This window comes from Pelodiscus sinensis, chromosome 15 (assembly GCF_049634645.1).
Source record: "Pelodiscus sinensis isolate JC-2024 chromosome 15, ASM4963464v1, whole genome shotgun sequence".
In the NCBI taxonomy this organism is placed as follows: Eukaryota; Metazoa; Chordata; order Testudines; family Trionychidae; genus Pelodiscus; species Pelodiscus sinensis.
Window position 1 is genome coordinate 25230323 of NC_134725.1, and position 25978 is coordinate 25256300.

Sequence of the window (25978 nt, forward strand, 5' to 3'; positions counted from 1 at the left end):
ACCTTCTGCTTCCCCAGCAGTCAGGTCCCAGCTACTCTCTGTCCTGAGCCACAGTCAGTTCTCCCACTCCCTCCAGGAGTCCTTCATTATCTAGCCCCCACCTGGGCCCTAATTAGTGAGACCTACCTCAGCTGGGCCTTTACTCTCAGCCCTTGGTCAGGGCTGGGGTTTGCCCTTAAAGGGCCAGTGCAGAGAAAGTGCCCTGTCACAAGCCTATATATATATATATATATTTGTTAGTCTCTATGGGTATGTCTAGACTGCATCCCTCTGTTGGCAGAGGGATGCAAATTAGGCAGGTTGACATTGCAAATGAGGCAGGGATTTAAATATCCCGCACCTAATTTGCATAAAAATGGCCACCACGTTTTGGTAAAAAGACTTCATCTACTAATCTCCTAAATTTGAAACCTACAAGACAACACCTCTGTTTGACATGCTGCAGTGCTTAAATAAGTATTTCTGTTCTTGTCATGTTAAGGAATATTGTTTTGGAACACAGGAAGACTGGTTCTGCTCTTACAATAACCAGCTAGATGCTGTCTAATCCCATTGATTTTAGTGGAATTACGCTTAATGTAAACTGGTATTCAAGAGAGAAAGTTTTTTCCTATGTAGTTGTAACTATTTTTTTTACTCAGTAATTGGCAGAGTCATAAATTAGAACTTTAGAAAGAAATTGTATTTGCAAAATAAAGACTTCGTGTTACACCTCAGATGTTTAAGTTCCCTGTGTAAAAATTTGAGCTGTTTTTTTAACTAATTTTTTCAGCCAAAAAAGGGGAGGGGATTTAAACACAGTTGCCACTGATATCTTGAGGCTACATGATCTGTCATCCAAGGAAAGATATGGCCTAACTCACCATGGTTACTGGAATTTTTATGATTACATTATAATAAAAATAAACAGTAATAATGATAGTATGGCACTCACCTTCAGGTCCACAAATGTCTGGATTATTAATGCAAGAATTTTGGTAGGTTCCAAAGAATAGAAAGGTAACTCCTTTTTCTCCAGTGTAGTAAATTCCTTTATTGACCATTCCTTCTACAATATCTAAGGAAAGAAAATTAAAATATAATCCTTTAACATTCTCATGTGCTGACAGTTTCTTGGGACATGACTCAAATGACTGAAGCATTTTTAATATGTTTATCTTTCTGTCTCCCCTTTTTAGAATAAAATAAATGAAAGACACATCATACAGTCTTACCATAAATTATAATCTATGGAAATTATATTTATCTATCCTTCCTAATCCCCTGTTCAAACAAATCATCTGTATAGCAGAACCAGCAGGGCCAGAAATTACTACCCAGAAATTACTTAACTGGGACATTGTGGTCCGGCAACATCTTTGATCCAGCAGGACCATGGATGTTCCTGGACCACCGAGCTCAGGTATAGAGAAGTTGGGCTGTGGGGCAGGAATGGCAGGGGAGGACGACGACTCAGCTGGGAGCCCCATGTTGTGGGGGAAAGCGGAGGAGCAGCAGAGTGTTCCAGCCCCTGAGGCTGGTCAGTAGCAAGAGGCCAGCAGCTGCAGCTGCAACACTGTCCCCAGACACAGAGCTTGTGGGCTGTCAGCAGCAGCCACAAAGCTCTGGCCCCAGCTGCAGAGCTCAGGGGCTAGCAGCAGCAGCTGCAGAACTCCAACTCCAGCCATGGAGACAGGGGGCAGCGGCGGTATCCACAGAGCTCCAGCCCTGGTGGCAGCCATGGAGCTTCAGCCTGGGGAGCCATAGACAGACAGAATAGGCTGGGCTGGTGCCATAGCCAGGGGCATCCGGGCAGCATAAGCCATGTTGGGAAGGACTTTCCCTGGTCTGCCAAATCCACTTGTTTGGGACTGGTAAGGTCTGAGGATGCCAGACAAAGGAGGTACAACCTGAACTTGAAAATAACCGGAGTGAAGTTTACATATTCTAGAGTTCTGATTACAGGTAGCACTTGATAGACATTTCCGGCTTATTGTTCAGATATAGAGTTAGTCAGGGAATTCGCCAAACCCCGGGAAATTTTTTGAGCCAAAAAAAATTTTTTTTTCTCTCAAACATTTCTATTTTAGAAAATGACTTTTTGATCATTTTTCATCAAAAAGAACATTTTAAAGAAAGATACTAGAAGTATTTTAGGCAGAAGGCAGAAATGCACATATGTTCCAGGGTGTTTCAAAAGAACATGACTGTTCTTATTTAACATGTGTAACTACTTGTGATTTTTAGGCCCTGTCTTCTTCATTGCTTAAAAAAAACCCTCACACCTGTGGGATTTTTATCTCAGATGGAATGAAGGTGAACTATCCAAAAGTACAACTCAGTAAAGACAAAGTGTTTTAGGTTTGCCATAAGGTAAGTTTGCTGCAGATGTTTCCAGGCCTAGATATTGGTGTGACAGGGTGGGCCTCAGCACCAAGAACACCACCTGCTGGTAGTTCAGGGAATTAGCCTTTTGTTGCTGGAGTGCCCTCTTCTGGCTGGTGTCTAACCCGCTGTTGCTGTTATTCTCCACTACTCTAGGTCACAGCCCACATCTCTCCCAGACAATGGCATACTACTACTTGGGTACTGCCCTAACGTATTGCCCTTATACTCTCAAATCCTCCCCCTCTGTGGGCCCTCAATCCCCCTATGCCCACCTTGCCTTAGTGACCCACTGCCAGTCTTCATCTAGTCACAGGGGCAAACTGCAATCTGAAATGGCCACTTATCATTGGCAAAAGGGAATGGACCTGCTGCTTTTGCCTATCCTGCCTGCCTGCCCACAGCACTAGTACCCTGAGGATTTGATTCAGACCCTGCAGCTTGAGAGTTTGCTTGGCCAGAGCTTCCTCAGCCCTTACTGACTTTCCCCAGCCCTGCTCTAAATCAGGAAACTTCTCACTTCCATAGCAACTAGGTCCCCAGCCAGAGCAAACCTGTCTTTGCCTTCCTCCCTCCTGGAGCCCTTATTTATATAGCCTACAGCTGGTCCCTAATTGGCAGCTATCTACTGCAGCTGTTTGATCCCTGGCTCCAGCCCTCACCCAGGGCTGTGTTTTAATCTCTTAAAGGGCCAGTGCAGGGCAGACATGCTGTCGCAAATGGGCAGATCATGGAACTGAAGTGCTTTGTCTTCACTGTGTTTTTATCTCATGATACTCATGCATGTTAGTTACCCAGAGATAAAACAGTCAGGTTTTTTAACACTGAAGACAAGTTCCCAGTAACACTTCAATCTGCAGGACACAAAATACCACACAATTTTTCTTTAATTACAGGTTAGGCAGGTAGAATTCAAGTGCCTCATTTGGAATTTGTCCTGGGCATTACTGTTAAAAATACCATTTTTGCAAACTGTGCCATGGATTTCTAATGACAGTGAGAATTCAGAATTTTATGTCTTCTCAAAACACTGCCTTCTGTAAAAGGCACTTTCAAGATAAGAGTTGTCCATTGGACAGGCACTGGCAAGAATAATAGGGTCTTTTTCCTGCTGAAATACAGAAGTCTTATCCAGGACTATGGTTGGTATCTGCAATCACCTGGCTGTAATAACAGAGATAAGGTAAGATTGTATATGGTCCTAGCATAGATGCATGGTAATGGACCAGAGTACAAACAGAATTTTTTATATGTGTCCTCTGAGCTTGCATTCAATTCAGCAACACTCCATGGGCCAGGAGAATGCAGAGACTTGACCCTTTGGCATCCCTGAATCACCCCAAAAATGTAGAAGCAAAGCTATAGCCTCATTTACCTCTATACTTCTCCAGAGATGGCCAGTCATACTATAGGAAATTAGCTTTACACCCTATAGATGGTGCAACATACACATCACTCCCCGTTCCTCATATAGAATCATAGAATCATAGAATACTAGGACTGGAAGGGACCTCGAGAAGTCATCGAGTCCAGTCCCCTGCCCTCATGGCAGGACCAAATACTGGCTAGACCATCCCTGATAGACATTTATCTAACCTACTCTTAAATATCTCCAGAGATGAGGATTCCACAACCTCCCTGGGCAATTTATTCCAGTGTTTGACCACCCTGACAGTTAGGAACTTTTCCCTAATGTCCAACCTAAACCTCCCTTGCTGCAGTTTAAGCCCATTGCTTCTTGTTCTGTCCCCAGAGGCCAAGATGAACAAGTTTTCTCCCTTCTCCATATGACACACTTTTAGATACCTGAAAACTGCTATCATGTCCCCCCTCAATCTTCTCTTTTCTAAACTAAACAAACCCAGTTCCTTCAGCCTTCCCTCATAGGTCATGTTCTCTAGACCTTTAATCATTCTCGTTGCTCTTCTCTGGACCCTCTCCAATTTCTCCACATCTTTCTTGAAATGCGGTGCCCAGAACTGGACACAATACTCCAATTGAGGCCTAACCAGCACAGAGTAGAGTGGAAGAATGACTTCTTGTGTCTTGCTCACAACACACCTGTTAATTCATCCCAGAATCATGTTTGCTTTCTTTGCAACAGCATCACACTGCTGACTCATATTCAACTTATTGTCCACTATAACCCCTAGATCCCTTTCTGTCATTCTCCTTCTCAGACAGTCGCTTCCCATTCTGTATGTGTGAAACTGATTGTTCCTTCCTAAGTGGAGCACTTTGCATTTGTCTTTATTAAACTTCATCCTATTTACCTCAGATCATTTCCCCAATTTGTCCAGGTCATTTTGAATTATGACCCTATCCTCCAGATTAGTCACAACCCCTCCCAGCTTGGTATCATCTGCAAACTTGGTATTATCTGCAAGCGTACTTTCTATACCAATATCTAAATTGTTGATGAAGTTTTTGAACAGAGTCGGTCCCATAAATATTATTGTGTCTCTTAATAAAGGTCCAAAACTCAAGTCACAGTGGGGGACATCTAAGTTGGATATTAGGAAAAACTATTTCACTAGGGTGGAGAAGCACTGGAATGGGTTACTTAGGGAGGAGAAGGACTCTCCATCCCTAGAGGTTTTTAAGTCTCACCTTGACAAAGCCCTGGCTGGGATGATTTAGTTTGGGTTCATCCTGCTTTGGACAGGGGGCTAGACTCAATGACCTTCTGAGGTCTCTTCCAGCTCTAGGATTCTATGATTCTATGATTTATATTCAGCTGAGACCACAGGGAGGGGAGGAACAGCCAGCAGCCAAGTAGCATTTCCCCCTCTCGGGTAACCCTACTCTGGGGCTATGTCTATAGTACAGGGTTTTTGCGTAAAAACAGCCATTTTTGCACAAAGACCCATGGAGCATCCACATCTCAAGCAAGAAAATCTACAGTCAATTGACAGATCAGAGGGTTTTTTGCGGTGTAGGTATACTTCCTTCTATAAGACATAACTCCTTTTTGCGCAAGAGTTCTTGCACAAAAAGGTGTGTCTGGACACTTAACGGGATTCTTGCACAAACAGAGCCTATCACAAAAAGCACAGGTGCTCAGAACTTTCCCGCGCAAGAATGTACATGCAGTGTGGACGCTCTCTTGCACAAAAGCACATCACTTTTGTGATATGCTTTTGAGGTGTGAAAGATCTCTTCTGCAAAAAGCTTCTTGTGCAAAAACCCTGCAGTGTAGACAAAGGCTGGGGAAAAGAGGACAGGTAGGGAGGCATAAAAGACACCTTCAGTGAAGCTGGTCTAAAATATTTCTTGATACATCCCCAGTTTGCTGTCCATAAAACATACAGTCTCCAGGTATTTGTTCTTCATTAGGGACAAAAAAACCTCTAAACTCTAGTCAGCATTTGACTCCTTTAAATTCTTCTAAGGCATTAGCATTACGAAATTAGGCAAACTTTTCTGTATTCCCAGTGAGCAGCACAACCTCTGAATCTATCTCGCCAGGATAAATCTCAAAGAGGTACACATTCCAGTTTTCATAGTATTTCCTTTGGCATCAGTGTCATCCTCTTTAATGTTCACATAAAATGTATCGTATTTTGTGAAAACTATAAAGCAGATAAGAGAAGACTGAAAGAATCAGAGTCATCTGAAGTTCATTATTTTATAGAGTTCAGAGTTGACCGCCCACTTCTGCTGTTAGAGAGTAAAAAATACGGTACAGGAGTCCTTTTGCTTTCAGTGTTAACTCTCTTAGGGTGTGTCTAGACTACATGGCTCCATCGATGGAGGCATGTAGATTAGACAGATCGGCAGAGGGAAATGAAGCTGCAATTTAAATAATCGCGGCTTCATTTAAATTTAAATGGCTGCCCCGCTCTGCCGATCAGCTGTTTGTCGGCAGATCGGGGCAGTCTGGACGCACCGTGGTCGACAAAGAAGCCTTTGTTCATCGGCGCAGGTAAACCTAGTTTCACGAGGCATACCTGCGCCGATAGACAAAGGCTTCTTTGTCGACCGCAGCACGTCCAGACTGCCCCGATCTGCTGACAAACAGCTGATCGGCAGAGCGGGGCAGCCATTTAAATTTAAATGAAGCCGCGATTATTTAAATTGTGGCTTCATTTCCCTCTCCCTATCTGTCTAATGTACATGCCTCCGTTGACGGAGGCATGTAGTCTAGACACACCCTTACATTGAAGCTGCCCAACTACTTAAACCATTGCTGCCTTCATCATCTCATTGGTCACTTACATTTTTCTAACAACCAGCTTTAAATTGATACTTAATTATGAGGAAGGTAGCTGGTCAGATTCCAACTGCAGTTGCATTTGCACAAATTTAGAGCAACCATACTGAATTCAGTGAAGTGACTCTTATGCTAGTGCAAGTGAAAATTCCGACCCAATACATTTTTATTGAAAATGCCTGCCTGGGTAGTCATCATTTTCCACTTTGCTTACTCCCCTTCTGATCTACTGACTGGCATAGATATAGGAAAGTTTTCATTAAACACACAATGTACCTGCTTTTTCTGCTATTTTAATCAGACATGTCATGATGGGTAGCTCCCATTTTCCCTTGTATCCTGCAGAATTGTTTCAGGGTTCTCTTTTTTAACATGTTACTTTAATGGTCACAAATTGAAAAACAACAACTCTATTTTTCTTTTAATTTTATAAATCAGTTCTTATAAACAAATCATTCAAATTATATTGAAATGTCATCCAAATTGATTTTTCAGTGCCTATTTACAGCTCATCTCAAATGGTTAGAGGTTTCTTAGGCATGAGGACAAACCTTGCTCTACTTGCTTACACCAGTGTTATTCCAGAGTTACTAAATAATATCACAGCAGCTTTTTTCCCAATTTATGTAAGAGTAACTGAGAACAGAATATGACCCATAAAGTTCAGAGGATCATTAAGAATGAACCAAACAGTGTTAACTTCAAATCCAACATTAGACCAATCCAGTTTGACAAATGCAGAACAAAAATACTTGAATCCTCACCTACGGTTGCAGAGAAGTTAGAGTAGGCAGAGTCATTGGTATATACAAAGGTAGAATTATGGGAAGGAAGCACAGTGAAGTTGTGGATTCTTAGAGCTAGGTGAAATAACAAAAGAAAATAAGCAAAACAATGAATAAACACAAAATCAATATGAATTGTCCAGTCTATATCTCTCAACACAGCACTGATCAAATGTTATTCAGTGTCCCTGTAAATTATACTTTTTTAACCTCTTGGGCATCTTTTTTTTCCCTTAAGGGCTTATATACACATAGAAGTACTACTTTAATGACAGTATAGTTAAAGTAGCACAACTACACACAATGGCTGTGTCTAGACTGCATCCCTTTTCCATAAAAGGGATGCAAATTAGACACATCGCAATTGCAAATGAAGCGGGGATTTAAATCCCCCCCGCTTCATTTCCATAAACATGGCTGCCGCTTTTTTCCGGCTCAGAGCTTTGCCGGAAAAAAACGCCAGTCTAGACGCAGATCTTTCGGAAAATAAAGCCTTTTCCGAAAGATCCCTTATTCCTTATTTTAAGAGGAATAAAGGATCTTTCGGAAAAGGCTTTATTTTTTGAAAGATCCGCGTCTAGACTGGAGTTTTTTTCCGGCAAAGATCCAAGCTGGAAAAAAGCGGCAGCCATTTTTATGCAAATGAAGCGGGGGGGATTTAAATCCCCGCTTCATTTGCAATTGCGATGTGTCTAATTTGCATCCCTTTTATGGAAAAGGGATGCAGTCTAGACACAGCTAGTGTGGACACAATTGTATGTTTTAGTTATTCCTTTATGGGAAGGGAAATAAGTTATAATTATATACACACTAAGGAATGTATTGGCATAAATATATCCATGTAAAAACAATCATCCCCTGAAACTAGCATAGTTATTCTGGTACAAAATCTGTGTGTACACCAGGCCTTAGAGAAACCGACATGAAGAAAGCATTGCTTCAAGCAACAGCATCAGCTTACAAAAAAAATATATATTTTGGTCTCCAGATATTTTTCCTATATCATTTCAAGAGCCATAAATAGTGAGTTATTAGAGAAAAATATGTTACTGTTGTTTTGATTTGCTTATTTTGTACATTTAACAGTATTTTGTATGCATTCATTTTCATTGTTCGTCCTAAGGCCCAAAAATCAATGAAGTATTTCCTATAACAAAAGAGGAAAAAATGTATCTTAAAACAAAAAAAAATGATGTAAAACTGCAAGAAAAAATTAACAAAGGGACAAAGGTATTGAAGCAGCAGCTGAAAATACCTTTAAACTCTTTAATTTTTTTTAATTTACTAGATTCCATGTCAATGATGTCCCTTTAATTTACAGTCATTTCTGCCATTAGGGTGTTACCGCTATAAACCATGATAACAACCAGTTAATATTTAAAGTGCTCAAAAAGAACCTAATTTGGTGATACTGACTTTCAGAAGAGTGAACTGTTGAGAGGTATGAAACTGGATCACAGCCACACAATGACATCAACAAATAAAATGGATTAACATGAAGGACAAGATTTTATAAGAAGAAACATGGAATGAAAACAATTGCATGATATTACAAGTGGAAAAAATAATGTGAGGGACTCCAGCAATGAATTAAAGAGTTATGTAATCAGAAAGTGGTATCAAAAAGCAGGAAAATGGTCACCTGCAGGAGAACACAGCAATAAAGAAAACCTTTCCTTTATCTCAGAGTCAGCCTTCAGATGCAGGCGTGCAACTCCCACTGAAGCCAATGGGAATTAGATGCATGCATTGGAGGATAAAATATAAATAGCCGCAAACTAAGAAAATGGATTATCTCCTATAACATTAATAATAACTTTCAACATGAACAAAAAAAATCACACAGAAAGAACAAACATTTTTCAGATGTTTTTGTCATCCTTCCAGAAAACCTCCTGCAATCGAATCCTAGAAACTTTCATTCCTATGTGTAATCCTTATTCATCTATGTTAAACCATAGATTGCAACAGAGGTGCTCACATGAGCAAGTAAACTTCTAGGATAACGCCCTATATATTAAACTATTTGAATATATTCTTGAAATGGCTTCTGAATTTCCACAGTTATTGTTCCTTTTGAAAAAGAGCACTTACTATCCTTAATTGTGTATTTCTTGCTCCTATTAATTGTGATGATGATGATGATTTAAGAGATGCATTTCAGGTTAGTTTTTAAAAACCAAAGTCCCTTTCTGAATCTAATCCAGGGCCTACAGGAATTAGGCATTCAACTCCCACTGTAAATCAATGAGAGAGATACCTAACTCCTTAGGGTCTAGTGAAAATCCCACCCACTGTGTGTATTTTTGCATAGGTAAATATATACCAAACAAATGACAATAATATGAACTTAATGACACTCTGGAATACAAAATAATTTCTCTTCCATAATCCTAACAATGTGCAGACTTTTCATAAAATGTTTGAGAATACTTTGAAAAAACCCCACAGTTTTGAAATGCAAAATCATCTGGACTGTCAAAATATTTCACAAATAAGTAGCTCTCAACTACCATGGCTTTAGCTCTAACCCATTTAGCTTTGATATCTCTAGCTTTCTTGCTACATACTGACTTTCACAAATACTTATGTTACTATCATTGTCATGAGTCCTGCTTCTACCTCCATTTGTATCCCGAAATTCATGGATTCCATCCATATCTTCCAGGGGCCAGTAGTGGGATGCTGTCTGTAAAACTTCAAACCCTTGCAAGGAAAAACAAATTGTAAAAGGTCATAATACATCTCCACAGATGCTTCATTGTAGAAACCAGAAAAAGAGGGGGATCAAAAGGTTAGGCAAAATAAAACATTTTATGTAAACTAAACACTGCACACCAGGAGTGAGCCATTGAAATAAAGAGAAATAAACACCAATGGGGATTAAAGCCATATGTTATGCAACAGAGGACAGTTTTAAAAAGGTATCTACTTATTCTACCCACACTGCATTAGAAACAGCTATGGGCTAGTGCAGGGGTTCACAATAATTTTGGGGGGAGGCACTCCATTGGAAAATGGCCAAGGGCTGCACTTTTTTGTGCATGGGGTGCAGGTTCTAGGATGAAGGCTGGGTGCAGAAGAATGCTCAGGGAAAGGGACTGGGGTGCAGGAGATGGTGTGAGGTCTGAGAGGGAGTTTGGGTTAAGGAGGGGATTGTGACCAGGGTCAGGGGATTTTGGTGTTGGGTCAGGAAGGAAGTGGGGGTGCAGAAGAGGAGAGGGTGGGAGGGAGTTGTGACCTGGGGCAGGGGGTGCAAAGGGTGTGGAAGGTGACTTGGGGAAGGGAATTGGAGTGCAAGAGGGGCAGTGGTGCCAGAGGCAGACTTTGGCTGGGACGGGCTAACCTAAGCATCTCCTGGCTATAACATCCCCAAGGCAGGCTGGGTTCCATCCACGTGGCTATCAACTGGAAGAAGGGAGAGGCTTGCTCTCCACTCCTCCTCCCCCCACCAGGCCAGTCTCTCATATCATATTGACTGGCTGTTTCTGGACAACAGCACATGAGATATTGGCTGGGGTCAGTTCTGATTGGTTGGTGGTTTTCAACCAATAGGAGCTGAGGATTGGGCTGGGGGTGGGAGATCACCCAGAGCTTCCTCCTCCTTCCAAAGTAGAGAATCACAGGGATCAGTCCAGCATTTAAAACAGTGGCTGCTGCATACCTGAGAGTCCTGGGAGGGGCCTAGTCCTGGGCTAGTGAGAAACCTGTAGACATTGTATACCTTGATTTTAGTAAGGTTTTTGACACAGTCTAGCATGACATTCTCATAAGGAGACCAGGGAGCAATGCTCTAAATGAAATTACTGTAAGGGGGATACAAAATGGTTGAAAGGCCATATTGATAGTTCAAATTGGGGGGATGTATCTACTGCAATGGTTCTCAAACTTTTTCTCCTGTGGCCCACCCAGCTCAATGAAGACCTTCCTGCAGACCACCTACCAACCACCCTTGATAACAAAATGGATGCAGGATGAGGTGGGAACCTGAAGTCTGGGAGAGAGGTGAGTTGCAAGAGCATGGTAGGAGTGCAGGGTCTCAGCAGGAGGGGGTACATGAAAGTGATGGAGGTGTGGGGTCTGGGCACGAAGGATGGTGAGGGTTCTTATTTGGTTCATGCTTCCAGGCTCCCATTGGCTGTGATTCTGGCCAATGGGAGCAGTAGGCAAAGACTTCATGCAAGTGGTTTCCTACGCTGATGTTCCCCCAGCTAGGGAGAATGGGAGTGGCAGTGTTCAGCTCTGCTTACTTCTCCCACAAGTCTGATACATCCCCCCACAAATGTGGAACGGACGATCCAAGGGGGACCATGGGGCTGGAGCACTAGTGCAGGCTCCCTGCTGTGGGGGGAGCTCCAAGCCCATGGTCCACCTGCAAGATGGTGACTTTAAGAGCCACTGATCTAGTGGGCTTCCATAGAGCTCTGTGCTGGATCCAGTACCAAATACTGGATCCAGTACCATTAAATACTTTCATTAATTTTTCAGATAATGGAGTAGAGAATATATAAAATAGGCGGATGACACCAAGCTGGGAGGATCCGATAGCATTTGCAGGATAGGATTAGAATTTAGAACAACCTTGACAAATTGGAGGATTGGAAGATTGAGCTGAAATCAAAAAGATGAAATTCAATAAAGACAAGTGTAAATTACTACACCTAGGATGTGTCTAGACCAGTGGTTCCCAACCATTTGAGGTTGCCGGGCACCAGGGGGCGTGGCCGTTCGCCTGCCGGGCGCCAGGGGGCAGGGACACTTGCGCGCCCGGGGGCGGCCCGCCCCATAGCCGCATGCCGGGGCCCCCTCCAAAGGCCGTGTGCCCGGGACCAGGGCCCCCTCCAAGCACCGCACGCCCAGGGCCGGCGCCCCCCTCAAGCACCGTGAACCCAGGGCCGGTGCCCCCCCGCAAGCGCCGCACGCCTGGGGACAGCACCCCCTCCAAGCGCCGCATGCCCGGGGCCGGCGCTCCCCCCCAAGTGCCGCGCGCCCGGGGCTGGAGCTTCCCCCGCCAAGCGCTGCGCGCCCGGCGCTCCCCCCGCCAAGCACTGCGCACCCATGCATGCACCACATGCCCGGGGCCAGGCCAACCCCGAGCACTTGGCGGGTGCACACAAATGCCCCCGTGGGTGCCATGGCGCCCGCGGGCACTGTGTTGGGGACCACGGGACTACACTACAGGGTTTTTTCGAAAAAAGTGGCCTTTTTTTTGAAAAAAATTCCACTGCATCTAGACTGCTGCTGCGTTATTTCAAAAATAAATTGAAAGAACACAGAAGTTTTTTCAACCACGAAAAACCTCGTTTTACAAGGAATAATGCCTTTTTTCGAAAGTACTCTTTCAAAAAAAAGGCACTATGTAATGCAAACTGTGCTTTTTCAAAAGAGAGCATCCAGGCTGCCTGGGGGCTCTCTTTCGAAAAAGCGGTTTGCTTTTTCAAAAGAGGCTTTTTCAAAAGTATCTTTCGAAAAAGTTTCTTTCAAAAGAGGCTTGCAATCTAGACATAGCCCTAGGGAGGGAGAATCAGATGCCCATCCACAAAAATGGGGAATAACTGACTAAGCAGTAACCAGTTACTGAAAAGGACCTGGTTACTGAATCACAAATTGAACGCGAGCCAGCAATATGATGCAGTTGCAAAAAAGGCTAAAATCATCTGGGTTGTATTAAAAGGCTATTATACCTCAGACAAAAGATGATCCATACCAGTGAGGTCTCAGCTGGAATACAAGTATTATCTTCAGTGCGGGGCACCCCATTTTAGGAAAAAATTGTGAACAAATAGAGAGAATCCAGAGGAGAGCAACAAAAATAACACATTTAGAAAACCTGACCTGATAAGAAAAAGAAGACTCCACACAGAAACTGACTGTTTACTCTTGACAACAAAACTGATGGGGACCTAATAAGGCTTCAAATACATTAAGGACTGTTAGAAACAGGACAGTGATCAATTATTCTCTATGTCCACTGATGGTAGGATGCAAAGTAATGGGCTAAATCAGCAGTAAGGGAGATTTAGGTTAGCTATTAGGGAGAAACTTTCTAAATATAATTATAGTTAAGTTCCTGATTTGGCTTTTAAGGGAAGTGATGGACACCCCATCATTGGAAGTTTTAAGAACAGATTAGATAGACACCTACCTGGCAGGGTCTAGCTTGAGGAAGTCAGCAGGACTGTCTGTACTGAAGTTACATTCTGACTCATACCAATTGGACAAACTGGTCCTAATATTTTAATGCAGTGTTTCTCAAACTGTGCTCTGCGGCACCCCAGGCTCTGCGATACATCTCCAGGGGCTCTGCGAGGTTGACAAACTGGAAAGCCTTTAAAAGTACAATTGAGAATCGCCTCGAACTGATGCAATTAACATACACCACTGGGGCTCCACATAAATTTTTACTCATGTAAAGGGCTCCAGATCCCAAAAAGTTTGAGAACCACTGTTTTCATATAACAAATACATTTCTATATTTCATGCATCCTCCACACATTACTCTAAAGCTTAAGTCACAGTGTTTACATAATTTTAATGACAATATTCAGAGATTATCCAAATGCCAGATATGTGCATAATGGCAGTTTCCTTTTTACAACATCTTTCCTCCTTCCCTTATATCTGTAAGGACCTATTTATATGTGTTTCAGCTCTGCAGAATTCAAGAGATAGGTAGAAGAGGTAAGTTGAGTGCCTTAAGACTCTTCCTCTTTCCCCAAAGAAAGCAGCATAAATTAACATGCCTTTACGCTATACTGAACGGTTCTGTTTTCCTCTCTTTCCAATGAGAGACTTTGTCTACTGATGGGTATTGAGCAACCATAAACTGAATCGTGGATTCTCATGAGGCCATACTGTCAAGTTTTTGGAGCAAGCCATGGAATTGAGAAACACAGATAAGGGTAATGTTAGGGGAAATTTGGGAGGGTGCACAGGTTAAAGAGTACAAACCACACTCTTCACAGGAAGGAGTTTTCTGAACTGGATTCCAAAATATTTAGTGGCATTGGAAAAGAGATAACTGCTCAGTATGCAACAGCTGCTATTTCTTCAGAACCTCCTTTTCCCCACAAAAAGTGAAAAAATAAATCTTATGGCTAATAGGAACATTTTGTTCCCTAAACATCTTCTTCAGTTGCAGATGGTTACACTGCGCTCCAGGTGAACAAGTTGACAAAAGCAGATCATCTGATGGTTCCCATTTCCCAATGGCAGATTTATCTCAAGAATCTAATTGATGTCAACTAGAGAATGCTTTAAGGAGATGTGAATTCTCAAGCTGGAGCAGAAGCAGACTGCCCAAAACAATTAAATGGTGTGTTAAGGTAATGCTCTATATCAAGGGTCTAGGATTAATAAAAAGGCAAATACATAACATTTTTATGTTATCTTATTACTTGTAAGAAACTTTTTTATTCCTAGAATAAAGCAAGCTGTGCTGGAAAAGAATGTGTAATCAGCCAGAGCCAGACTCTTGAAAATGAGCATGGGTTTTTTTGCTCGTCATGATGACAAATCATTCTAATGGCATAAATAAATCTGTTTACTCTTTTTTGTGAGGTGGGGGAAGGTATCTACAAATCCAGCATTTACAGAGGTTAAATTTTTTTTACTGTTTTTTCAGTTGTTTTTAATTGAATTTGGTGCTAGTTAGGAAATACCCAAGATTCATATCTTCTATTAAACCCCAAAACAGATACACTAGGGCTAGTAGAGCTGATTGAAACATTCTTGCCAACATGAAATCTAAGCCACATATGACCTTTCATTGAAGCTAAAACATTTTTCAGAGACTTATCCGTTTCCAATAAACTGGATGTTAGGAAGATTTGAGGAAGGGAAAGAGAGACTATTACTGGCTAGTTAGCTGGGGCACAGACGATCAAGGTTTGAATCCTACTCTGCTGGGTGATCTGGGTTGAAAAACTCTACTTTGAATCAGTCAAGGCAGGATTTGAACATAGGAGCCTTACTTCCTAAGACAGGGCCGTAACCTCCAAATACATAGGTCTACACTAGACCAGATAGGTCAGCTTACCTTAAGCTGAGCCACTGCAACATCTACACTGCAGGAGGCCAATGGGAGCACACCCTTCCATTTGCTTCCCTTACTCCTCACAGAATGAGGAATACAGGATGCCTTCAGGGGCTGCCCTCAGCATTCAATATGAGGTTCTACATTAGTCCCACTAAATCAAACTCTAGAAGATCGGCCTCCAGAGGGTCAATCTTCTCCAGTGTAGACTTGCCCACACAGTCTTGTCCTTCCAATGCAGAACAAAAATAAATTTCAAAACCAATCATAAGACAAAATATTATGTCTTCCAGTCACCTTCAATGGCTAGATACCTAGAATCCAAAGTCCCTGCCCAATTGTTCTTTGTCTCAGGCAAGTATATGCCTTCCATTCATCCTTCCATGCTTAGAAACTATTTACTAGTCTTGCTTTCCAAATGACCTCCCTATCATTTTTCAGCTACCTGCACAAAACTCATGTTATCCTTTCCCCATGCATTCCCCCCAAAAAGCAGTGGAATGGAGTAATAGAGAGGAAAAGCAAAATAAAAACAACCCAACTACAAGTCCATCTCCCTACCTTTCGTAGGTGTGTGTATACAAACATGCCTATACATACACACAAACAAAATTATTTAACATATATATATACATATGTACACAGACACACATATTTATATATAAATTATAGTGTATATTTACTATGATGTTTGGATTGCAGTTAGGAAGCCTAATCAAAGACTTGGTCCTGTCATCTCTTATTAACATGAGTAATCCTTTATCTTTCTGTAACTCGGAGAGATAAGGAGTGGCTTGACTAGGGTTAACTCATGTAGCAAGAAATTACTACTGACTCCAGATAAAAGTATCAGAATGATTTAGTATGACCCTGTCATATAATTCCATGGAGTTAATAATTCTCCTAGAACTTGTTTGGACTCCCTGGCAACATCCCAGGAACCTAGGAAAAGACAGGGGGCAGGGAAGGCAAGTTGAAAACAGTGAGAAAAGTAACATGCTGCCGAACTAGCTCAAATTAACATTTAGCCCATTCGCTAGCCAAACATTCCAAGGGTCTTATAAAACGTGGATATGTAAGTTAACACCAACTACAAGCAGATTTTCCCTGGCACTTAAGCCACTTAATGCCCATTCTCAATGTTACATTCACTTTAACAGTGTTACAGGAGTTCTGTCACATAGAGACACTGGTTTTGAACACAAATAAGTTTATTTTTCATTGTAGACTTGAAGGGATTTGGCCACACCTTTAGTGAAACTGTAGCCAGCACAATCAATATTTTACTTTAGATGTTGCTCTCCTCTTTGCCCCCCTGCCACAATTTCAGGATTTCAATGCTTGAAGACTGAAGGGATTTGGGGATTAGGGAATGTTGCTGATGTAATTGCTAAATACCACAGTAGTGTAGGGGAAGGGTTGTATAATATGGAGAATTGGTAAGTGTAGGTCTGTGGAACTAAAGCAGCTGGATTTGCTTCAGCCCTGCTTCACACCTAACCTACCAGCCCTAGTGATGCCCTATTTAGCCATCTATAGTATTGTCTAACACTATTGATCTATATAAGAGACTGGAGTCCCTAGTTGCCCTCCCTGCCCAAAAATATTTTCAATAAGGTGACCAGGTATCTGGTTTTGGACCAGAACCCCCAGTTAAAAAGGAAGCCTGGAGGATCCAGTTGGCACTGCTAACCAGGCCATTGAATGTCCAGTTTGCAGCTGCAGTGGGGCTGGTTAGTTTATTTGCAGCATGTGATGCATGCATGGATGAGGTGAAATGATACCACATATGTTACTTTGCACATTTGCAAAACTTGTGGTCAGACCTAACTGGAAGAAAGACAGAAAGTGTTTAAACAGAAAGGCAAATCACAAGAGATGCTTGTAATCTGATATAATTTCCTGAACATCCCAACCCAAGCCCTGCTCCTCCTGGGATTTCTGGTGTGAAAAGAAAGCAGAGGGAATAAGGCATGTATAGGATTAGGAGGAAGTGTATTTTCCTGTGAGTCCCTAAAGCTTTGGTATGGGCTCTCGCTCTGTGTTCCCAGAACATATACTGACATCCTCTAGAGTAAATGAAGGCAGCAGCTTTCCAGGGTATCAGAAGAATTTACATGGGCAGATGATGCTGATCCAATTTTTCTATGAAGTCTAACTACTCCCCCTCTTTGAGACAACAGATCAGGCAACCCATAGAGCCGTGGTCACCAACCAGTAGATCGCGAGCTACCAGTAGATCTGAGGGGCTCTAGGAGTAGCTCTTGAGCCCTCTCTGAACTGCATGCCTGTGCAGTACATTTACATTAGATTTCCTCATTTGAGGAGCAGCTACTCACTGAGCAACAGCACAGGTGAGTAGCTGCGAGGAATGGTGGAATTTTTTTTTTAAAGTAGCAGTATAAGGGTTGAGGATAGCAGATGATGGAGAGGAGGAGAATAGAGAGGGCAGGGCTTCAAGGAAGGGGAGGGGCGGTAAATCTTGGCTTGGTCTGTCATTTAAAATGTGATCTTGGGTGTAAAAAGGTTGGAGACCACTGCCATAGAGCATGCACACTGGTTTATGAGGCTGCTTTGTGCAGATGTCTGCCACATCCAGTACCATCTAATTTTTGAATGAGTAAAGGGAATCAGAGATACCAATGAGAAGTCAGAGAAAAACTAAAAGGCCATGCAGAAAATGAACAGACAGCAATAACTAACTATGTCAGAGAACAACACTTCATTATTATTAGTTATATTACACTAGCTCCTAAAAGCCCCAACTGAGATCTGAATTCCATTATGCAAGATATTGTACAAAGACAGAGGCTATGTCTACACTACCAGGTTATTTCGAAATAAATAATTTCAAAATAATAACTCCCAGAATAACTATTTCAAAATAAGCTTAGTCCTCTTCACCAGCAGGAATTATTATTTTGAAATAACAAGCCCCTTATTTCGAAATAACAGGCTTGATAGTGTGGAGGTTCGTCTTGTTATTTTGAAATAAGGGGAATTATTTCAAAATAACTCCCCAGTGTAGACATGCCCATAGGGAGAGTCTCTACCCAAAATGCCTACTGTCTCCACAGACAGGTAAGGAGTGGAAATAAACACAGAGAGGGGAACTTACCCTACCTAACATCAGACAATAGACTAGTGGCAGAGCCAGGACTAGAATGCAGCTCTTTCTGATTCCCAGTCCAGCATCTGATGCATTAAATCATGCTGCCTCCATTTGATAGCCACTTCATCTTGAGGAGGCTCTAACAACAAGGCTACGTCTACACTGGCATCCCTTCCGGAAAAGGGATGCTAATGTAGACTTTGGAATAGGCAAATCCGCGGGGGATTTAAATATCCCCCGCAGCATTTGCATTAACATGGCTGCCGCTTTTTTCCGGCTTGGGGAAAAGCCGGAGAAAAGCGCAAGTCTAGACGTTATTCTCCGGAAAATAAAGCCTTTTCCGGAGGATTTCTTATTCCTACTTGAATAGGGGGAGTAGTTAGACTTCATTGAAAGTAGGAATAAGAAATCCTCCGGAAAAGGCTTTATTTTCCGGAGAATAATGTCTAGACTGGCGCTTTTCTCCGGCTTTTCCCCAAGCCGGAAAAAAGCGACAGCCATGTTAATGCAAATGCTGCGGGGGATATTTAAATCCCCCGTGGATTTGCCTATTCCAAAGTCTACATTAGCATCCCTTTTCCGGAAAGGGGTGCCAATGTAGACACAGCCCAACAGGTTGAAAACCATTACTACTTTTTCCCTTGATTTTGTTTTGTAAAAAACATTAAGCATCTATGTTATACATAGGACCAAGCTAAACAACCAAATTACAATACAGTTCAAATGGGTAGCATGATTTAGGAATGAGGGCGGTACTTGGTCCTTATACTAAAGTTCCATACTATAAATTGTAACTATTCTGTAATTGGGTTGCCCAATATATTAAGTGTGCTACTATGTTTCTTACATTGCTTTCCTAGCTAAGGATTAAGCAGCCTTATTGAATTGAGACAATACATTAACATTACCAGATGAAGCTGAAACAAAAGAAACTCACATGAACAAGCAAACTGTGTTAGGCATACTCTATTAGCACTGAGATAACAAGGTAGGGATGGGAAAGCCATATCACAATAGCACCATGGAGCTTTTCCTGCTACAAGCAATATTTTATTTTGAAAGTAAGTACATGTGAGTAGGAATTAAAAGCTCCAGGCAATGTGTGGCTTGATTAAAGAGTAAAATTGTACTTGCACACCACCATGAGGTTAAACTATTTTGTGTGAATGGAAGATCTTTCCTGTTACAAACACACAAAATAAACCAGAGTGATTTTTGCATTGAAAACAGATGACTGGAGCTCAGAAGAAAAACATGCTGATGTTCAGTTCCGAGCAAATTACACTTAATCATAAATGGCTTGAGAGAGTGAAGCTATGTAAATGCACCATAAAGTTTACAAACTGGCTTCTCTAGCTGTAAGTCAGTGAATTTGAAGTGCTGAGTGCTAATGTGGCATTCTGAAAGGAAAAGTAAACTGTGCAAGTCCGATTCAAAGAACTACTCAAAGAAAAAAGAAGAATTGTAAACAGATTCTCAAAACACAAAGGTGTGTAAACTATTGTGTGTAAATGCAAGCAGCATTTCCTTTGAACTCGTTTATGCAGAATGTCAGTTGTACTGAGAACTGCAATTGTAAATTATTGAGATTGTCTAGTATTCTGAACTGATTGCCCTATATTATATTTTTAGTGTGGTACTTATATATACATATATGATGGCTGTATCACAAAAAAAATGAAATGTGCGTATCAGAAAGCAAAAGTTTTAGTAACGTACTGTAACAATTAAACACAAGATGGAAGTAATAAACAACAAACAAAAAAAGTGGTAAAACAAAATAATTCCTCACCTGGATGTTTGGATAGCCTTGAATTGTTTCCATATACCTGAACATAAAACAAACATTGACAAGTAAGCATGTCGATAAAAAGAAATCCAAATAAATTTTAATATTAATCATGTTGAGAATATTACCTGATATTTAGAATGAAATAGAATCAGCAAGAAACAATAAGAGAACAGAGATAACAAATTGTTCATGGTCATTTTGAGGTTAAACATGCAACTGAGATCAAACTCCTGGGAGATTTCAGTTACAAACACCAATTCTCCTTTACCACTTTTTCTTTTAAAAGGGGCTTTTTCCACACTGGTTCAAGATGTCCATTCCTTCAGTGACAACAAAATTTGCTTCCATATCCTTCAGGAATATTTTCCTCCTTCACACATAAATCCCTTTCGTTTTTCATAGATATATTACTGTGACGGCAGAAAAATTATAAGATGAAATCTATTAGTCCCAAAAACATACAGTTCCACAGAAAAGCGTATAATTCTGCTGCAAGTTATGCCAAAAAAGAGAGAGATCTTATTTTTCAACTTCTGCTTTCTATAGTTGTCTTTTACATTCAACTGTTTTCAGTTTGTCAAAGATCCAAACTCAGTTTTGTTACTTCCGTTTGAAAAATACCTCTTTACTTTATGTGGGGCAAACTCCCACTATTTCCTTAGGAATTGGATTGAAATAAGTTGCTAACCTCTTGCTTGCATGACTCAAGTTTGCACCTTCATCCAAGATCTCTTTGGGTGGAGAGAAAGCCTGAGTGACGTCATGCTTTCTTCTCAAACTTTGTCCCATTCTGGTACTCTATTTATAATCATGTTGCTGCTGTCTCCTTTCTGGGTCCTAACACCAGCCACTAGGAATATGTGGAAATAAGTCCATGTAGCTCAGAAAACAGAACAAAAAAAATCTGTTAAAATTATTTCTTGAAGGTTTGCACACTGAAAGAGGGAACAAAGCCAGTATAAATATTAATATTTCAAATTCTTAAAAACCATAAAATAGGTTTGGGGCACAAGTTTTATGAGACAATCAACAAACCATTTATTATATTACTTAGTATTCATCCAGGGCTTTTGTCTCTGAGGATCTATAGTAATTAATATATGCAAGGTAGTTAAGTCTCACAGCACTCCTGAGAGGTTGGGGGAGTTTTATTATTCCTTTGTATAAATAGGGAAATTAAAGCACTGATAGTTTAACTGGTTTGCTCAAGTTCACACAGGAAGTCTATGAAAGATGTGGAAATGGAACCCAGCTCTTCTAATGTCAAGTTGTATATATTACCCAGACACTTTTCACCCTCAGTGTTGAAGTAATAAATACAGGTAGTCCCCGGGTTACGTGCAAGATAGGGACTGTAGGTTTGTTCTTAAGTTGAATTTGTATGTAAGTCGGAATTGGTACATATTGTAGGGGAAACTCTAGCCAAACATTTCTCCAGAGCTCAGTTTTATTCTCCCACACCTCACTTCCCTCAGTCCTTTATTCTCAAGCTGAGGTGTCTGCTGAGAAAAGCCGCTCCGCGTCTCCCTGGTCTGCTGGGGGGGGGGCGCTAGCTTCGCGTCTCCCTGGTCTGCTGGGGGGCAGCAGCTAGTGCGGGGTTGCCTTACCCCGTTTGTAAGTAGGGATCCGATGTAAGTCGGATCCATGTAACCTGGGGACTGCCTGTAGTATTAAATGGGTTTCCTAAATAGCCTCTTATCAGAGCCTCAGTTTTACTCTATCCTAAGGATTCTCAATCTGTGGGTCATGACCCCTTAGGGGGTTAGAAGGTTATTACTTGGGGGATCATGAGCTGTCAGCTTCCACTCCCCCTCAACCCTGCTTTGCCTTCATTATTTATAATGTTATAAAATACAAAAAAAAAATTGATAAGGGAGGTTTGCTCTCTGAGGCTTGCTGGGTGAAAGGAATCACCAATACAAGTTTGAGAACCACTGCTCTAACCCATATGGTGCGTCTAGACTGGCTAGACTTGCCAGCTGTCTACACTGGTTGCTTGAATTTGCGAAAGAGCACTGACTTTGTAATGTACAAAATCAGCGCTTCTTGCGCAAATACTTTCATGCTCCCGCTCGGGAAAAAGCCCTCTTGTGCAAGAATACTTGCACAAGAGGGCCAGTGTAGACAGGGAAGAACTGTTTTGTGCAAAAAAGCCCCAATGGCTAAAATGGCAATCGGGGCTTTCTTGTGCAAAATCTCGTCTACACTGGCCACGGATGCTTTTGCGCTAAAGCACTTTTTGCGCAAAAGCATCCGTGCCAATCTAGACGCGCTTTTGAGGAAATACCTTTAACAGAAAAACTTTTCCGTTAAAAGTATTTCCGCAAAATCATGCCAGTCTAGACACAGCCATACTGTATACACTACCCCTCATTTGGGATTTAGCATAATTTTGATAACTAGAACTGGTCAACATTTTTATTTTACACTTTTTTGGACAAAAGTGGTTGTATTTTGAGATCAGATTTCCACAGGATTTTATTTACATAGTGCAGTTTTTCAGAGAAGATGCCACATTTCCGTGCTGTGCTTTTTCTCCCCATCTTCCTTCTCCTTCAACCTTTCTTCCTCTTCCCCAACAAACCTCCAGCATCAGAGACATGGTGGTGGCTGCCCCAGGCCCCAGGCTTTCAGGGCCCCTGTATTGGCCGCCCCAGCCATTCTGGCTACATCTAGACTACAGAGGGATGTAAATAAAGTACTTCGAAAGTACAAATGAAGCCGGGATTTAAATATCCTGTGGTTCATTTGCATAATCACATAATGGTGCACTTTCGAAAAAGCACTATTTCAAAATTGAAACCGCAGTCTAGGCGTGGTTCTTTAAAAAACGGTGTGTTTTTTCGAAAGATCCTGTAACCGTAATTTTTTGTGCTTCATTTACACCCCTCTTCCAACAGAGGGACATAGTCTAGATGTAGCCTCTCTGAATGAGAAAGTCCCCTATATTGATCTTAGCTTGCAGGGCCCAGGGAAGCCTGGGGGACTATTTGAAGGGTGGCCTAGGGAGGCAGCAGGGGTGAAGTCCCTGGATTCACTGCAGTGGTGGGAGTCACAAAAAGCAGAGTAATGCAGCAGCCTGCTTCACTCCAACATTTCTCAGATGGGCCACTTTACTTTATGCCCAGCCTGAGCTGTTCCCCTGAGTGATGAAGGGCTCAAGGGAGCAGAGCAGAGTGGACAGGGATTGTGGCCAGGGTACTACACTTCCTGCTGCTGTGGAATGGAGAAGGATTCTGGATCACTCCGTTTTCCATGGCTCTTGCCACCATGATGAGTATAGGGAGGCCCAACACCCCCTGCCACCCTGCAGTAGGCCCCTAAGTACCAAACCTGGTGGCTCTTGGGCCCAAACACCCACCTCCAAAAAAGGGGGGGTGTTCAGCATGTGCAGGGCCAGATTAATCTTTTGTGGGCCCCAGTACCCAGACCCTGACCCCTGCTCTGCTTGCACTGCATCTCAAGGCTCTTCTCCTGGTCAGCTTCACTGCCATGTCCTCCTTGACTCACCCAGTTCCGGCACTTAGTTTCACCCTAGTCTACCTCTCCCAGCCTCTAGTCAGAGCTGGTCTCAATGTTTCATACAGAACAGTTTTCCATCTGATAAAGCAGATTCGAAAAAATTGAAACGTGCAAAAGAGTGTCAATTTCAATCAAAAGCTTAGGTGGACTGGCCAGCTGCCTGCTTTGCTGTCAGCTTGCTCACTCATTTCCTTGGACTTCCAGGTATCCCAGCAGCACACCAGGTAGATTTCTGCATCAAAACACATCTGCACTGCAGGAACATTTCAATATTTCCAAAAGGGAATCCTGAACAATTTCCATCTGTGAAAAATTCAAATGTTTGGCCTTTCATATAAGTTTGGAACAACAACAAAAAATGCAAAGCTTAAGTTTTGTTTGCAGAACTGAAATTCCAACCCCTAGCTAGCTATACCCCCTTGTAAGACCCTTGTCTGCACCCATTTTGAATCTTGTACGTATTTCATTCAATTCCACCTGCCATAAACCACCAGAAGTCCCTTCTTGTCCCTTCTAGCTAAGGCTAGATCTATACTGCACCTCTCTTGCTCAAAAGCCTATGCAAATGAAGCGCAGATTAGCATATTGCCATGCTTCATTTGCATAATTCATTAGGGGTCATTTTTGCACAAGAGGCTTTTGCACAAAAAGAAGCTGTGTAGACGGCTCCTTTTTGCACAAAAGCCCACTCTTGCACAAGAGCCATTCTTTCTCATTGTCAATATGGTAATCTGTGTTTCATCTGCATGGGCTTTTGCGCAAGAGAAGCACAGTGTAGAATAACCTAAGTGTTTTGCATTTGGCCCAGAAGAATCCCCAAACCCTGAACTTCTAAATAACACATAAGAACATAATAACGGCCATACTGGGTCAGACCTAAGGTCCATCTAGCCCAGTATTCTGTCTCCCGACAGTGGACAGCACCAGGTGCCCCAGAGAGGGTGGACCAACCGAAGACAATGATCAAGCGATTTGTCTCCTGCCATCCCTCTCCAGCCTCTGACAAACAGAGACCAAGGACACCATTTTATCCCCTGGCTAATAGACTTTTATGGACCTAACCTCATGAAATTATCTAGCTTCTCTTTAAACTCTATTATAGTCCTAGTCTTCATAGCCTCCTCTGGCAAGGAGTTCCACAGGTTGACTACACGGTGTGTGAAGAAGAACTTTCTTTTATTAGTTTTAAACCTGCTACCCATTAATTTCATTTGGTGTCCTCTAGTTCTTCTATTTAGGGAACTAATAAATAGGGGTGTGTCTACACTACCCCGCTAGTTCAAACTACCGGGGTAATGTAGGCATACCGCACTTGCAAATGAAGCCCGGGATTTGAATTTCCCGGGCTTCATTTGCATAAGCGGGGAGCCGCCATTTTTAAATCCCTGCTTGTTCGAACCCTGTGTAGCGCGGCTACACGGGGCTCGAACTAGGTAGTTCGGACTAGGTTCCTATTCCGAACTACCGGTACACCTCGAGGTGTAGGAATCCTAGTCCGAACTACCTAGTTCGAGCCCCGTGTAGCCGCACTACACGGGGTTCGAACAAGCGGGGATTTAAAAATGGTGGCTCCCCGCTTATGCAAATGAAGCCCGGGAAATTCAAATCCCAGGCTTCATTTGCAAGTGCGGTATGCCTACATTACCCCACTAGTTTGAACTAGCAGGGTAGTGTAGACATACCCTAACTTTTCTTTATCCACCCTCTCCACACCACTCATGATTTTATAGACCTCTATCATATCCCCCCTCAGTCTCCTCTTTTCTAAACTGAAAAGTCCCAGTCGCTTTAACCTCTCCTCATATGGGACTCGTTCCAAACCCCTAATCATTTTAGTTGCCCTTTTCTGAACCCTTTCCAAGGCCAAAATATCTTTTTTGAGGTGAGGAGCCCACATCTGTACACAGTATTCAAGATGTGGGTGTACCATAGTTTTATACAGGGGCAGTAAGATATTCTGGGTCTTATTTTCTATCCCTTTCTTAATAATTCCTAGCATTCTATTTGCCTTTTTGACCACCGCTGCACACTACGTGGAAGTTTTCAGAGAACTGTCCACGATAACTCCAAGATCTCTTTCGTGATTTGTCGTAGCCAAATTAGCCCCTATCATACTGTATGTATAGTTGGGGTTATTTCTCCCGATGTGCATTAC

The 25978-nt window shown here is 42.1% G+C and overlaps 1 protein-coding gene across 5 annotated transcripts in view; it reads right to left on the reverse strand.

Moving 5' to 3' along the window:
- Positions 1-21071, reverse strand: part of ADGRD1 (adhesion G protein-coupled receptor D1) — a 327867-nt gene extending 306796 nt beyond the window's left edge. Inside the window, exons 1-5 of one of the 5 annotated variants that reach the window (XM_006120531.4) lie at positions 20427-21069; positions 20302-20338; positions 9985-10068; positions 7342-7437; positions 935-1057 (exon numbers count right to left, since the gene is read on the reverse strand). In XM_006120531.4, the coding sequence (XP_006120593.2) occupies positions 935-1057; positions 7342-7437; positions 9985-10068; positions 20302-20338; positions 20427-20513 (427 nt within the window). In that variant the 5' untranslated portion in view covers positions 20514-21069. Of the gene's footprint in view, positions 1-934; positions 1058-7341; positions 7438-9984; positions 10069-13507; positions 13728-20301; positions 20339-20426 lie in introns of those variants that run through there. The other 4 variants (XM_075898423.1, XM_075898421.1, XM_006120532.4 and 1 more) reach the window with 4 other exon arrangements.
- Positions 21072-25978: the final 4907 nt, after the last annotated feature.